This window comes from Xiphophorus couchianus, chromosome 16 (assembly GCF_001444195.1).
Source record: "Xiphophorus couchianus chromosome 16, X_couchianus-1.0, whole genome shotgun sequence".
Lineage (NCBI taxonomy): Eukaryota > Metazoa > Chordata > Actinopteri > Cyprinodontiformes > Poeciliidae > Xiphophorus > Xiphophorus couchianus.
The window spans coordinates 12392322-12409325 of NC_040243.1; the positions used below are offsets into that span (position 1 = coordinate 12392322).

A 17004-nucleotide genomic window follows, 5' to 3' on the forward strand; every position below is an offset into this window, starting at 1 on the left:
GCAGGACATACTACGTATGTTTTTAGGCCTTTTTTTAATTTTTGAAATTCAACTACATTTAACCATTTAATGTGTAACGTATAAGCAAATTGAAGAAGAAATGGCATATTAATTGTCAGCTCTCAGTTAAATTAGCATCATACAATACCTTTGGAAATTACAGGGAATGTTCCCTCAGTGGCTAGATTTTCTAAACTTCAGATGACCTTTAGAGAATATTCTCTCAATTCTCGTAAAAAAACGTATTTCTTTTATATGTTATTTTTATCTGCGGAGCCTACCATTTAGAGAACAATAGATAATAAACAGTACTGTATCTATAATAGTTTTAATATGATAAAAAAATTAAATGTTGATCTCTTTTCCATCAATTATTATTTTGTAGTGATGTAAAGTAATTTGTTTGTTTCATTCTTGAAAGTGACAGAATTTGCACCCAATTTTATAATTTTTTTGTATGTCTGATTTTTCACAAGTTTGATTTTATGACCAAACAGTTACCCATTTAGTAAGCAATTTACTCAAAACATTTTTACTCTTAATTTAGTCATTTGAGGGTGACTACTTTTTACCTGAGTAAAAAAATATTGAAGTAATTTGACCTTTGTTTTCCTATTTATGAGCCCTGGTAGAAATTTAAAATGGCTCAAATCTAACTAAAGTCTTTGTGACGTTTCCCACTCTTTGTGCTGATTGTGTTGCCGCGTGCCAGGTGCCGCTGTCCTCGAGAGAGACGCTGCGGTCGAGTGGATGACAGATTGACGTCATGGAGACTGACGCAGAGTGAGCGGACAGGAGAGAGAGAGGCAGAGCAGCAACAGCAGCAGTAGCAGCATCCCAGCTAAACAGCGGTACATCATCAACCCGCCAACCCCAGGTGTTTTCTACCTGAGCGTCCTCCACAAACAAACGGTAGGGACCACACGCCACAGCTCCGACGGAACCGTGCTTATAAAATAGCTTTTTATACAATGGATGGGGTCGCTGTTTTGCTTTTATGATGTCTGTAGTCGCTGTAATTCCCCTACGTTGTGGTTTGGGGCTCACTGTAATGCTAGCTGTTAGCTTCCCTTTGAATGCGGATGAACAGGTGCTCACTTCTCTCACAAGCGACACTGTTTGCATTTAATTTGCTACTCATGGACACTGCTGCACCATGCACTCTGAAAAAAAAGACACTGTAGGAGTCATCACCAAAGTCATAATCTGATGATGCATAATGCAATAATACTCGTATTGTAAACGTGATATGCCTTTCAGGAAGTGAAACAAGGTGGTTATCTATGCTCCTCTTCCTGGACTGTCAAGCTATACCATGCTTCAGCGTGTTATTTGAGCTACCCTATTTGTGGTCTGACAATGAGAGCTGTTGATACATGTCCAGCATCTTAACATAATACAATTAAGTAATATACAATTACCCAAATTTAGAAGAAAATGAAACTGTTTATGATTGAAACATAATCATTTGTGCAAATCTATTTTGGAATGTTACTATTAAAAGCTGGATAATGGGGAGAAATGTAAGTACAAACAATTAGAAAAGAATCCCAAGTAATTTAAAGCCTGTAGATCATAATTTACAAAGTATCTTCATTAAATAATAAAATCCCTTGTGCCATTATTGTCTGTTTAAAAGATTATATACTTATATAAAATATAACTGGGATAAAACAACAAGCACAATATAATCAAGGAGTAAATACAAAACAAAGGAAACTATAACACAATTATCATAAGAAGAACTCAGTGAAACTAATTTAAGTGAATTGAAGCAGAAAACGTGTTGCTTATATAGTATTGATTATTACACTCAGAATAATAGTGTATTTTTTCCAAACAGCCAATTTTATATATCTTTCATAAGGAGCAATATTTCATCCAGCTGACCTGCAGTGCGTAACATTAGGAGGAGAAGGTGTAGCTCTGTGTTACTCAAGTGATGAGTGAAATTCCCAGCTCACTTTCTATGGTATCTCATTCAAAAGGACTTTAAGCTAGGGATGTACTGATGTAAACATTTAGACCGATATCTATTTTTGATATCAGTGTATTCCTGCCCTTTTGCCTCTGAAATATGACCACACTGCTGAAATAGCTTCTCGCTTCAGTTAAACACCCAACAGTCCTGCGCAGCATCACTAACACTGACACATGCCTGAAAAATTAGCGCATGGCCAACCCCCTTTTATCCTGAATCACATCCACGAATGGCAACAGGATAGAATGTTGTTGGCTCAATTATACTTATAGGAGTGATGCCAGTACGTTATAAAATGAGCAACATGGGCCAATAGCAATGCTAATGCCGATATATTGTGCCTTCCTACTTTTAGCTGAAGAAATGGTATGATGTAAAATAGAAACCATAACTTTTTAAAACTGTGATTTAGGTAACCTGCTAATGCCATATGACTTCTACTCTTTCTAAAAACAATTGCTTTTCAGACCACAGCGCTTTAAACCTTTTAGATTGAATTACAGATAGAATTAGACATTCTGCTGTAATGTTTGGTCATTGTAGTTTGACATTATCATGCTGAAACAACCCAGATCCTTAAAAGCCATCATCTGCCCAGGCATACATAAGTATATGCTGATCAATCTACAGATGTTGTTTACTATTAATTGTGCCCATCTTGAATAACAGCCATGGAACACGCCACATCTAGGACTCAATATTAGGTCATGTTAAATTATGTTCATAAGCCAATCAATCTCACAAAAAGTGAGACTGATTGGCTGAATGAAAAAAAAAAAATATGAGAGCTAGAAACTAAAATCAAGAATTAAATTTTTATTCTCAATGAGTTTCTTTTAATCCTCATTAAATAAAGGTTTTAAAAAAAAGGACCTACAACATTTTACTTCACTGTTCACATGAAAGTCATGGCCAAGAGACGATTACATATATCATTGACTTCTTCAGAATTAAATTCAATTGAGGTTAATTATTTAGGCCAATTCAAAGCAGAGTGAATAAATAAAGGTTTAATGATAGCTACCCCAAATCCCTGTGGAATACAATGATTTACTAAAGATGGATGAATCATATCTAAAATGGAAACAGTAATCAAAGGGAACACTATTTTAGCTGGGACGGGGTCCAACATGGAAGTTGCATGTTTGGAAGAAGCTAATATTTTTGATAAATTGGAAAGTTCAACAGACTCAAAACACATATCAGGTTCTTTAGTTACATGCAGTGCTGCCTCTCTTGCTGATGATGAAGTAATTATATTCAGGAGGATGCCAACAATTTTATTTTCAACATAATTATTGCAATTAATTTTATACATCGATTCCTGCTATTCAGTTTTTTTTTGTTCTCCTCTTTTTGTGCTTTATGAGTTCTCCATTTTTGCCCCTTTCGTCAGTATTTCCTGCTTTCACCAAGCTGGCTACAGCTTTCCTTTCTCCCCTCTGTCCTGCTTTGCCTCCCCTCCTCTCATGGTCCACCCTGTTTATATCTCACTACCACAGAGATAAAAGATAAGATGGCCACCTCCTCCTCAGCTCTGGAAGAAGACGAGAGTTTGAAGGGGTGTGAAATCTTTGTGCAGAAGCACAACATCCAGCAGATCCTCAAAGAGTGCATCGTGAACCTTTGCATTGCCAAGCCCGAGCGTCCTATGAAGTTCCTGCGGGAGCATTTTGAAAAGCTGGAGAAGGTTAGTGAAAACAACAAAAAAAAAAGTCTTTAGTTTAAGATTCTTCTTTGCAATGTGGGAATTTGATGTGTTTTAGGTTGAGTTTGTAAAAGGTTTAGACAGATTTTATTTGCTATGCGTGCTTGCAATGATTAATGTACTTTAATGATTTATTCAGCAGTTTTTGTTTGTTGGATTACTCTATTGCAGCAGAGTCTTTCTAGTGCCTTGTTAGGACATTTTCAGTTCCACAGTAGCAGAAGAGATGATAGAGAAAAACCCAAAGCAAAACATAAAAAGAAATATTATAAAAGAGCCTTTATTTTCTCTGCTACAATAGTAGAACCCATTAGTGGATGCAACAGAGATTCCCATAAAAGGCCAGTGTCCTGCTCACAGACTCGGACAGCGGACTGTTTGTATCTTTCTTTCTGTAAGCCCGTCTACATCAGAGCAGAGAAACAATGGAGATGACACGTTAATTAAAAGCTAACAGCCTACAGAGAGGAGAGAGATTTTTGGAATCAGCTGAAAATAAATCACAAAGTGGGTGAAGAGGTGGTGACCCCTGTGGTACATTTCCTGTTGCTGACAAGTAATGGGACTTCTTGGTGACTTTGAGTACCAGGATCTTTTTAGATGATTTGCTGGTGTTTGGAACCAACAGGGGAACAGCTTGCTTCGCTTAGCGACCCTTAGCTCTTGGCTTACAGAAGATCAAAACCCCAATCCTTTTTAATTCACCGCCTATTCTCTCAAACAAACCCAGCGTGACATTGCCTCTGATCCTAATAGGAATGAAATATTAATCGAATAAGATAAAACGATTCTTAAAATTAGAATTAATGAATCATTTTACATTCTAATACATCCGATAGAAAATCTGAGTTTTTCCTCTCAAACATTAGGTTATTTACTTTGAAATGTACATCTTAGATTGCATACTTCAAAATGTTTAGGTCGACATACGCAGATGTAGCTGTAACATAACTGATAGCAAGGGAAGTAATTCAGAAAAATCAAATGCAGAAGGATTAAAGTTCACAACTGCATTATCTGCAGGGTGGGTCGAGGTGGTACCGCTCCTCATCTTTACTGCAGGGATGTGTGCATGTGTATGTGTGTGCATATGGTATCATGAGAGTCACCAGATTTTAGCAACAATTGCATTTTTATCTCTTTGTCGTTCTCCACTTTTTTTCCCATGTATCGCTTTCTTTGGGGACGGATTTCACTAAAAATAATTAGAGCAGACTTGTTTTTCTCGTTTCCATGGTCTGCAGCTTCGTGTTCAAAATGCATTCAGAACGGTCACAAATAGTTAACGTCAAAAAGAATAAAGTGTGGTAAACAACTGCTTGTGCTGTTATTTGGGATTGCGATGCTGCATCAGCAGAGAGGCAGCATGAATACTAATGATTTTGGTAGAGATCATCATATAAAAATCTCAAGTAATCAATTTTAATGGGATTCATGGTTCACCACTACAATCTCAATAACATATGAACATTAAAATGTACTCATAAGTCAAGTTGCATGGTGTTAGAAAAACAGGATGTGTTATTGTTAAATATTTTTGATCAATTTCTTTATTTTCTGTCATTATGATTCTGATAATCATCTAAATCAGATCTGAACATCTAAAACAGTCAATCTTCATTTAACTGGAAAATTATATTATTAGAGTGTGAATGAATGGCATATTATATATATACATATATATTAGTGTGCCAAATATTGCATGTTTGCAGGTCTGTGCAGAATTGGAATACTGAATGGAAAGCACATTAATAAACTTGTTTTGTATATGTGGCCACCCCTTTTAAAGAGATAAAGATGGAAGATATGAGGATAGGTGGCATATGCACTTTGAGTGAGATGTTTACTTGTCAGAATTAATGATAATTCGGATTATGTATTTGAAAGATGGGTCGGTGCTAAAAAATAAACAAGTTGAACTCTACATATTCTAACAAAAATAGTGGTCAAATATCCAGGCAGAAATATACCAGAACCTTGTCATGGGCAACAAAAAGCCTGTGTTTTCCAATATATTGTGGATATATCGCCATCACAATATCAGTGTGTGCAAAAGGATTTTTTTTTTGGTACACAATAATTGTTATCAACCTGATTTTTTTTATGTTATTGTATTATTTAGACTACTGTTTCTAACTTGGAAACGTTGTTCCTGTATTTAGCGACGATGCACACACTCACACCTAAGGGCAATATGGAGAAGCCAATTAACACGAGAGTCATATGTGTTTTTGCACTGTGGGAGGACACCCACATATGCACAGGGAGAACATGCAAACTCAGAAAACCTCCAGGGCAGGATTCAAATGCAGAGCCTTCTTGCAGTAAGGCCATAGTTGCACCAACTGCGCCACCATGCATGAACCCATATTATCACAACAGGACTTTTAACAGTAAGTTGTAAGTGATGCAAGATTGCAGCACTCTCTTTTTAGTTTAAATACGAAACAGAGTTCTTACTATTGTGCAGTTTGAATTAATTGAACTGTAAATAGTTGGAATAAAAACTGCTCTTTTCTAGCCTTGTACGGTCAACAGAAGCCCAACCTGATTGCAGTCAACCAGTCCAAATGTGGGCTAATATTATGAGACCAATCACTGGTGGAGCTGAAACAGGCTATGCACGCTTTCATTGTGTCCCTGTTTTTTTTAAGAGGCTTAATGTTTTTCTTTCCTTCAGCTCTGATTTATAACCAGTATTTTATTTCAAGATCATAATCTTTATGATTCATCTTTTTCGATAATTTGTGCAAACATTGGACCAAGTCTGAAATTAAGAAAAAATGCTAAATTTTCAACTTTTGCCAGAATATTTGGTGTTTGACTTTATTGGATTTTTACCTTAGGAAGGTGGTTCTTTCAACTCCAAAATACAACATAAGAATTTTGTTTTTGAAAATCTTTCTTTTTACTTTTTCCCTTTCATGATTGCATGATTCTTCCCTCTTTCAGGGCCACCTCTGTCAGCACTCCTCGCCCACTACAGGCGGTAACCTAGGCAACAGGAGAGGATAGATAGACTGTAGACCAATCCTGTATTCACAAAGTTTATTCCCTAATCTAGTCAGGGTTCTCTGTGTGCAAATTAGATTGCCTGGGTGTAATCTTTCTGTCCTTTTGTCAAACCCAACCTCATTTTTCTCCTGAAAAGATTCAGACAGCGCATGCAACCTTATTCGTTTTGGTTTCTCCATTGTCCACTCTCAGAAACCTTCTCCTTCATGCATATTTTACTGATATACATGATTGTTTTTTTCTTTCTCTATCTTAATTTTTCTTCTGTTTCTGTCTTGATTGCAATCATCCCAGTAGGTACTTTGTTTTTAACCTTTGCGTTCGTACATTGACACGCCTACAGAGTAAATGTGTAAATGACAGGCATCTTGGTTCCTTTCTTCCTGCCCATTTATGCATGGTAATGATGCCTTTTGTGCATACAATAGAGGCTTCAGATGGGTGTTCTGGTCTCATCATGTCTATCAGCTCAGTGTGTTCTGTCTGGCTCTGACTGCGGAGAAGCAAGCCCCTAATTTTTGACATAATCAATTTAGCCTAAAAACACAAAGCAATATTTGATTTTGTCATAACTGAATTCTTGTCTGACAGGATTAGTTTTAAAGAGATACATTAGTGATTAACAGAAATTTCATCTGTGCATAGATTATTGCTCTCACCATCTGTATTGAATGGTTAAATGTAAATTGCACAACAGTAATTGCAACAGTTTGCATCTGCTGAAACTATAATGGTGTTTGTGAATGTGCCGCCCATTGAGCAGCTTGCATTACAGATGTTTTCTGGCATTTGGCATCTGCAGGTTTTATAATTTCCTTCTGGGATCTTAGTGGTGTTTGGGTTGTGCATGAGAAATATTGATTTACATCATTATTAAGATTTATAATGAAGAACACTTTGTGTCTTTCTGATAAGATGAGGTCTTTGAAAGCTATGACTCTAATACAGAGAGAACCACATTTATTGTTCATAGTTTAAAACATGTGTATAAAACCTAAAATAAAATCAGAATCTCACACTAGAAATGAAGAAATTGCCAAACTTCAATTTGAGTCCATTCACTCGGTTAGGAAAAAATGTTATGTTGAGAAATGATAGTTTTTTTTTTCTAATATTCCTAACACAAACCCTTTACGATAAATATAGTCAAAGCATATTTTTTTTTACATTTATACTTACATTTTTTAAGGTTATTGACATTTCCAGGAACTCATAATGAGGAACCCATGACTTTTTGTGTCTCAGATTTAAATACGAACTGAAACAAAAGCCTGTTTCTTTTAGTCCCTGGCAGCTACACCGGGGAAAGACCCATAATTCACACAGTGAGAGTGATGTGAAAAAAATCACCAAAGCTCAGTGTTAGGGAACTGTTAAAGCAGCCTCTTGGAGTCACAAAGTCTCTATAATCACAGCAATTGTTTGTGAGGAATGCCTGGTAAAATCCTTTTCTGTCCACAAATGTAAACATGTGGAGTTTGCTTGAGTGGGATTGTGTATTTTGGGGGAAGAAAAACAAAAACAAAAACGTCTACACCAATCGTTTTAGCAACAAGCACCCCAAAAGTTTCTGGTGTGATGTAAAAAATAATGTTGTAGGAAAGAAATTCATGCCAAATACGGTTGAGGATAAGTTCAGTGGCGGATCCGTGATGCTGGGGACCTTCGAAAGGTACTTGGAACCATACTATGATGCATAATAAACTCTTTAAGTTACATTTTTATTAACCAGTAAAGTCTTCTTTGGGCCATTCTTGAGGACAATGCTCTGAAACATATGAGTGAATCAACACAGAATTGATTCACTAGACACAAATCGAGCCTCATTCTGTGATCATCTGAGCCACCAGACCCAAATCCTGGAAAAAACCAATGAGACGAGTTTAAGAAAAGACAGCCTAATCAATAAAAGATTCAAATTAGAACTTTTTATTCATATTCACTTGGGTCACCAATAAATCTGGCCAGCACACTATATACACTGTAATTTGAAATGTATTCTGAAGCAGGTGTAGAGGTTAAAACAGGACAAAGCGTGTCTCTCTCGTCAGTGCTTGTGTAAGTTACAACTAATTAATTTAGAGCCTTACTCATTTGAAACAGATTTCAAATGTGTTTCTTTCTGTCTTGATTTGAGACGAAATAAGTTGCAGTTTTACTCACATAAGTTAAAAGTAAAGAGAAAGCAAAATGGAGAAAGACAAGTTTTGAAATGCTGAAGGCAGAGAGATGGGAAAATGGTTGATGAAGATTTAACATATATAGTGCTGGGAGGAAAGCATGAAACAAATTTACGATTATGGGATCATTAGGAATACACAACACTTTAAGTCATGGGAAGAAAAAACAAAACAAATAGAGAATAGTTCATATTTTCTTAGCATAAATATTTAAAAAAATAAATGTAGCCTTTTAATTGATATGTAATGATAATTGCCACCCATCCATTTAATGTTTGCAAAAATTATGCTAAAATATGAACTATAATCAGATTCAGTAAACAGAAGTGAAATTTTGCCAAGTGAGCTGAAGAGAAGGGAGAAGAAAAGTAATTTTTCTGCATAATGCATCATGTCGAGTGGCAACTCTGCTGCATTAAGACTGCTTGTGAGATTGCATTAGATGGATTCCTTCATTGTGTCAGTCAATCAGCTGCTGTCATCACTTTTTCAGTATAATGAGAAGATGCCTTGGGCTGGCAGCCATTCTGCCGTCACCAAGAACCTATCATAACAAATCAGCCAGTCCCTTTAAAGGCAGCTGATCTGGAAATTCTGGAAAGTGTTGTATCAACTATCTATTTTTGTTGCTGTTTTTTTCTTTTTTTAATAAAAAAATAAAATAGTTGAATTTTACCAAGGAACAACCACAAACTTTAATATATTCCATAGGGTTGTATGTGATATACCATTGCAAACTGCTATAGGCTTGTAAAGTAGAAGAACAATAATGTAACACATAGTTTATTTTATAAATTCTTTGGATGTAGGAAGTAATTTTGGTCTCATCAACAAGAGCAACTTTTTGCTACATTTTTTCCTCAAGAAATTTAAAGTTGGTTCCTTGGTCTTCATGATGCAGTTTGTTCACCAATGTTCTCTAACAAACCTTTGAAGACTTCACAGAATAGCTGCATTTACATTGCATTATACATACAGTAGATGGACTCAATGTAGGTGTGCATTTGTGAAAAAACAAACAAACAGCTAAGTAGTGGTGCTGAATTTTATTTAGAGAGAGTGAGAATGAAAAGGTGCTAAATACAAATGCACAAAATAAAAAAAAACAATGTAATATTTTTCTTCCACTCTGGGATTATGCCACACTTTGTGTTGGTTCATCCCATAAAATCATAATAAAATATGCTGAAGTATGGGGCTGTAATGTACCGAAATATGAAACCGTGCAATGGGTGGGAATACAGTTTCAGATGGTTTTAGTGCCCCTGATGTAAAATTGTGAGGTAAGGTTAAGATCAAAATAATCAGTATTTTACCCAAAAGGACTTTCTAAGTTATAGTACTCAGTGAAGCAATGTATCCACACTCACCACTGCACTTTGAGCAGAGTAGTTTGTGAAATTACCTCTGGTTCCACGCAGTGACCCGAAGCCAAACATCCTCTTCCATGGCTCACCTGAAGGCCCCTAAAGTTATACAGGACCCCTCGGCTTCTGTCTCCATGGTGGTCCTTCTTTGTCTTTTCTCATCTGTCCATTGCCTCCTGCCATTTTTCTTCTGTTAGTTTCTGCTTTCTGTGAGACAGAAGAATTGTGCAAAACTGATTATAGAAACAAATGGCAGCCAAAAAAGGTAAACAATGTTCAAAACCAGCAGTGATTTCTCCTGGGATTTTTTAGACTCATTTGTTTTTTCAAAAAGTAATTTGTATTGTTTTCTCAGTAGACCTGTGCAGTGGAGGAAAATCAGCTCTTATTGAGCCGATTTGTCGTTTTCTTTCTATTTAGTCCACTTATGCCTGTCAGCAGATTTCAGATATAGGTAATTTGAAAACTAATTTTTTAAATTTAATATACATATACTACACAGGGAGACAAGTTCGTTGTGAACTGAAAGACCGAACAAAACGAACATCATCAGCGCTGTCAGAACCAACGCAGCAGTGAAAATTCAGCCCATTGTGGTGCTGTAATGGTGTGGAACAGAGTGATGAGTAGACTGTTAGCTCTGCCGGTGGATCAGCCCCTGCATGCTTCATTAACTGCATGTGATGGTATGTGTGTGTGTGTGTGTGTGTGTGAGTTTTTGTTTTTGGTTCACTCACATACTTTCAACTCCAGCAGTCCACAGTGAAACTGTGGATGACACTGGAGGAGGTAAACGGAAGGTAACCACTTAGGGTTGTGTACTTTTTTTTCCCCTCTCTGATCAGAAATTAACTTTTTAGAGTGACTTGTGTTTTCAAATATTTATGGCCAGTGCTAACTAATCTGTGTTGATGATTTGAATGCTTTTGTTCTTGTGCATGTAGGGTCCTCGTGCTGATTATTAATTGTTAGTCGCGGCTTTTAAAATGAGTCAGACATAACTTTTGTTTATGTCTGTTGGGTGCAAATTGATTCAGGGAACGAACAGAGCAGAATATATTAATTTTAATAAGCCTCATCATCCATGAATTAGTTTTAAATGGAAAAGATGATGGTTTTAACAAGAGTGACTTTTTAGAGTGATTGTGTGAGGAGTTGGGTTTGTATTTTATGCTTTCTTGCTAATTGGAAGCCCACTTTTAAGAGAGTTTTTATTTTATTATTTAGCACTGGTTGTGCTTATTTCCTCTGTCGCCTAACGTCTTTCTTCTAGCCCCGTCCTCTCTTGTCTGGCACGCAGCTGCAGATGATGACGCAGGAAGAGCAGAGTACAGACGAAAGGAGAGAGCCTAATGTAGGGCAATGGCGCTGTTTCTTTTAGCTGAAAGCGAAGCAGAACCGAAGGGATGATATTAACACTGTAGTGCTGCTCTTCTTATGAAAGCAGCAGCAAAACCTACACAGATTGTCATTTTTTACCTCGCTGTTCATATTATTTGCTCTAAAATGACTTGGTAGCCTACTGACACATCAGCTCTTCCCGTCTGATACCGATTTTTGGCTTTCTTTGAGGAGTTGACTGCTTGCTCCAATATTCTGTAACTCATACCAACATATTTGAGGAAATTTTTGCTTTAATTCACAGATTAAATCAGTCATCGGCTTTAAAAGGACGTCTGACATGTGGGGCAGGTTGAGATTCACCTATATGCATCAGAGCATATAGGTGAATCTCAATTAATTAGAATACCATTAAAAAGTTCAATTATTTCAGTAATTTATTTCTTGTAATTTAGATGCTTATGGGTGAATATTAGAATTAAACCATCCATCCATTTTCTGTTCACCCTGTGTCCCTAATGGGGTCGGGAGGGTTGCTGGTGCCTATCTCCAGCTACGTTCCGGGCGAGAGGCGGGGTTCACCCTGGACAGGTCGCCAGTCTGTCGCAGAATTAAACCAATTAATATTTAATATTACATTAAATCAATAAAAGTATTTTTAATTCAGAAACGTTATGTTATGCCCGACACAGTCATACTGAAGACTGCTGACTTCACAGTTGTCCAGCAGACGGTCGTTGAGGGTAAACCACAAAAGGTCACAATTGAAGTATCATACTTGTGACAGATTGCTGTATCCAAGCACAATAATGGAAGGTTAATTGGAAGGAAAAAATGTTATAGAAAAAGCAGCATAAACAATAAATGCATAACAGCCCCCTTGATAGAATATCTGCAATCCAGGAAGTTAAGAGCCCTTCATGCTTCTCTCTACTGATAGGTTTAGAGATGCTGATTATGTTTTCCAGCCCACACTGTCACAAGTACCAGTACATTTCTTATTAATGTGTTTTCAAGGGGAAGATTAAAACCTTCATACCCAATAATGTGCTTATTAAAGAAACTGAATTTTGGGTTTTCCTTAGCTGCAAGTCATAATCATAAAAAATAACAGAAAATGCATAATGAAACATATCAGTCTGTGTGAGGAAGTTATAAAATACAGTCTTGCAAAGCTATTCTAATCCAATCCATTGAAATGCATCTCTAATCTGAAATGTACAAAATTAGACCTTTTTCTGATCAGTTTTTTATTCTGTGAAAAGTTTCCAGTACTGAACCAGGAAAAATAGCTAAATATAATTTCTGTTTGTTTTACTTGACCTACCAATAACTGGTGAAAGTAAATGAAATTTAGAGTGTTGGTGGATAACTATCTGTACTATTGGACCATCTGATCTGACAGGAAAGGTTGTAGTAGAAATCAATACGCAGGTCAGAAAGAAGTTTCTGGCATAAAGAGGAGGTTCGGAAGTGAGAGAATGTGGCGCTCAACATACAGACGCACATTTGGTCCGAACAGAAGTGCGTGCCGAGGAAAAGTGACATTTCCCGTTCTGCTAACTGACTCACTTGGACCAGAGATATTTTGCAGACCAGGCGTCAGAAGAACTTGTGCGTGTGCGAACGTGAGCGCATCTCCGAGCTGCTGTGTCTTCCCGATCAGACTCCTCCAGCACCCAGTTGTCATAGTGACGGAGGGCAGCAAGAAGAGCCCGCTCACTGCGCCACCTGATTGTGAGTGCGAGAGCGAGAGAGCCAGACAGAGGGCAGAAAACAAGCGACACAGAGTTGTGCTGCAGCAGCGATGGGAAGTCGGGCTCTTTTTTTGCTGTGATCAGATTTTCATCGCCGTGGGGACCGGAGGCTCTCCGTCTCTCTTTGTCTCTTCGTCTCAAGCAGCCAGCTTGGATTATTGCTGCTTGCCTGTGCTTTTAACGGGAAGATGCTGATGCACTGTGGCATGTGTGTCAGGTGTGTATGAGATGGAAATCCATGTGTGCTGATTCCCATGAACGCACAGCGAGTCTTGATGCTGCTGGGGGACACACAGCAGGCCTGACCGGGGGCCCTACATGCCATGGTAAATACCTCTGAAGACAAACCTAACCTGGAGTTTGCTACCTGGGTTTTATCACTAGATAAACATGTTTAGAATAGTTCCAGCGAGTGCTTGTGAATGTGAAGCTGAAAGATTCATGTTTTCATGCATGTTTTTTTTCTTAAATTAACCCCTCTACGGATGCAGTAAGTTTCCTGATTGCAGATGTTGTCGTCCTAATTTAACAGTGTTTGTGTGTCCACCGTCTCCCTCTGCAGTCTGCCTGTGCATGTGTTGGCGAGAGAGAGTTGTGTTATTGTCCTCTTATACTGCAGGCTGTGTTCTCTCAGGTTCACGATTGTGCGTAAGCAAGAAGCACGTGAAAGTGTGTGCTTGGGAGTATTTTTGCTTGCCTCTCTGATTCGTGTTTGTAAGTGTAAATCTGGGAGGAGTAACACTTAAATTCAGACAGGACATGCAGTGAAACTGAGCGATTCTGTGATTAATTCATTAGTTGGGTACTATTTCATAGACTGGGTCACAGTGCAAGCTAATGAATTCCTTGTTGACTTTCTAACTGGGACATTTTGTAGAGAATTTAAACACAGATCTAAAAAGGGCCTTTTTCTGGTTTAATCTCTTGTGGTGTTTTCAAACTTACATAAGTTGTCTGTTTCCTCTCTATTTCTTTCTTTCCGCTCCTCTGCCTATGTTGAACAGTAAGATTGTGTGTGAATGAGGCATAAAATTGGATAGAAGTGTTTTGGAAATGGTAAGAATGCATCATTCATAATAGCAAGAAGTCAAATTCAACAAATTGATGGTTTTTAAACTTAATTAATTGGTTAGGTAGATACTCATGAAAGGAATGGGTACTTTGTAATAGTCATGGTGTGAGAACCTTTAGTAAAATGCTACCGTTTCATCACAGTTATAGATAAGGTGTGTCATGGTTTTAATGGCTACCAGGCCAAAAATGTTAAGCACTGAGATGTAACTTAAGTATCATGCTGTAAAAAATTCTGAATAACCAGAATATTTCAGCTACTAAAGATCAAGCAAATCACAGAGCTTTTTAACATGTTTGTTCCTCACATCTTGCACGTCTTGCTGTTTGTAGCGTTCAAAACTACAAACAATTTATCATGTTACTAAATTCAAATAATAATATTATTCATAAAGCGATGAAAACTGATTAATGTTACAGTTTGTGATAATCAGCTAAAACTGAAATAAAACCTTTGAAAAGCCAACAGGAAGCCCGAAGAACCGATGAACCAGACCATAGTATAACTCACAGTACATGTTATGCATACAGGAAAAAATTTAAGCATTTATATAACATATGACTGCAATGAGATGTCAGGAATGAAAGGAGACTTTTGCCCAGTTCTGCATAAAAATATGTTACAATTACCTTACAGATGAAGAAATATTTCTACTTATATATTTATTCAGTCATTGTCTGTGATTGCTTACAGTAAAATCACAAATGTTGTTGACTCTATTTTAATAAGGTTCAGCTAAGCTCAGTTAAACTTATTTATTATTTAAGGATAGTTTTATAAAAAGCCAAAATTAGAAATAAAGATTCCCTGCTTGAAAAGGCAGTTTCCCATGGTTTGGACACAGCAGTTGCTCTAAATTTCTCTTTCAAAAAGAACATGAGCCATGATCAGAAATATAGCCACATTCAGGGTAAAATGGGCTTCTGAGTTTGTTGATATAAATCTTGACAAAAGACAAAATGGGGCATGGATTTTGCCCGACCATATTCATCAGTTATTCGTTCCCTTCCAACACATCTCCATATTTTGTTGACCAAAGATTAATGTTTCTTCTCAGTTTGGAAAATGTGTTTTTCTTCCTACTGTAGCGCTCTCTGTTGTCTATGAAGTTTTTAATTACATCAGCTTTGCTGTGATAGTTTTTACCAGATTATTTAGTTTTAAGGCTTGCCTGCCTGAGTTGTAAAGAACAGAGCCGTACCAAGATTACACAGGGCCTTAGCAGAATGTGTTCAGGGGCCCCACTTTCAGTTAGCAATATCGCTCACCATGTACTACTAACGTTTCTAACTAACAACGATGAAAGTGAGTAACTAACTCACTTGCATTTTGGTTACCTAGCAACAACCTGTTGAGTAACTGGCACAGCACTTTAAGGTTTTTGCACTGTTATTCTTAATTGCTTAAAAATGAACATCAACAGCATGCAGTAGAAACTGAGGGAAAGAGTACAGGTAACGGCACCAGTTTGGTAAGATTTCGGATATTTAAAACAAAAACCAGTCAATAGTTATTGATATCGACTGATATGAAATGCTTATATCTTGATGTTTTTCAGCCGTATTGTTCAGCCCTTCAGTTGTTCTGAATCCTAACTTAATCTTCATTTTAAATCAAGCTCCAAATATGATGTCCAGAAACCATAAAAGCATGTTTAAAAGTAAGGTTATTCTACACAAACCTAGCTATGAAACTCTGAAGTTTTAACATATATGCCATGTGTGAGAAGTCAAATACTCTCTGGAGCCATCTACTGGCCTGGAGGCACAAATAATAGCTGAGATTGCTTACTCAGCTATATAAATAAAGATTGAACAAGCAACTGCAAATAGATGGTACACTTACACTATTGTCAGAAAAAATTCCAATTTATGGCATTAAAAGTTTTGCTCTTTTCTCCTTTAAATTTCACTTGTAATGTGATAGCTGCGGTCAGTTTATTGTTTTGCTTTTGCAGAAGGTATTATCCCACTCTTGAAGCACTCTCATTTTGTCAATGCTACAGTGCCTTAATTGAGTTCGTATGCTAATGGTTTAATCAAGAAAGTAGTCAATAACTCATCACCCGCTGTGTTCAGGGTTTGGAAGCACAGCCAGCCTCATGCCTCCTGGGTCTCCTCTGATGTCTTCGCTACCTGTTGTTCTTTATCTTAAAGTGGGACGATGCCTGCTTGCATTTTCTTTTCCTGTTCAGGCACTGAAGATGGTGGCTGCTTAACATCTTTATGTCTTTCATTTTACAGGAAGAATGCAAGCAGATCATGGCACGGCAGAAATCTAACAGCCAGTCAGACTCTCACGACGATGAGGTTTCTCCTCCTCCTCCGAACCCGGTCGTCAAGGCCCGCTGCCGCAGGGGAGGAGTCAGCGCCGAAGTGTACACCGAGGAGGATGCTGTCAGCTACGTACGCAAGGTCAGATTACACATCAGCTCAAAACCTCCAACTTGCCATCTTGATGGACAAAAAGAGCAGAATGACAGTAGATGAAGAATCGGTAAAATTTATGAAAGCCGTCACCGAACAGAATTGGACACATCAGTGAATTTATTTGCACAGATGGTGAATGTTCTACTGAACAAAT

At 37.4% G+C, this 17004-nt stretch overlaps 1 protein-coding gene across 3 annotated transcripts in view; it reads left to right on the top strand.

The window, feature by feature from the left end:
* Window positions 1-743: 743 nt before the first annotated feature.
* The window catches only part of prkar1b (protein kinase, cAMP-dependent, regulatory, type I, beta), a 67452-nt gene continuing 51191 nt past the window's right edge, over window positions 744-17004 (top strand). The window contains exons 1-3 of one of the 3 annotated variants that reach the window (XM_028042409.1): window positions 744-912; window positions 3484-3671; window positions 16665-16835. In XM_028042409.1, the coding sequence (XP_027898210.1) occupies window positions 3498-3671; window positions 16665-16835 (345 nt within the window). In that variant the 5' untranslated portion in view covers window positions 744-912; window positions 3484-3497. Of the gene's footprint in view, window positions 913-3483; window positions 3672-13274; window positions 13676-15743; window positions 15876-16664; window positions 16836-17004 lie in introns of those variants that run through there. The other 2 variants (XM_028042410.1, XM_028042411.1) reach the window with 2 other exon arrangements.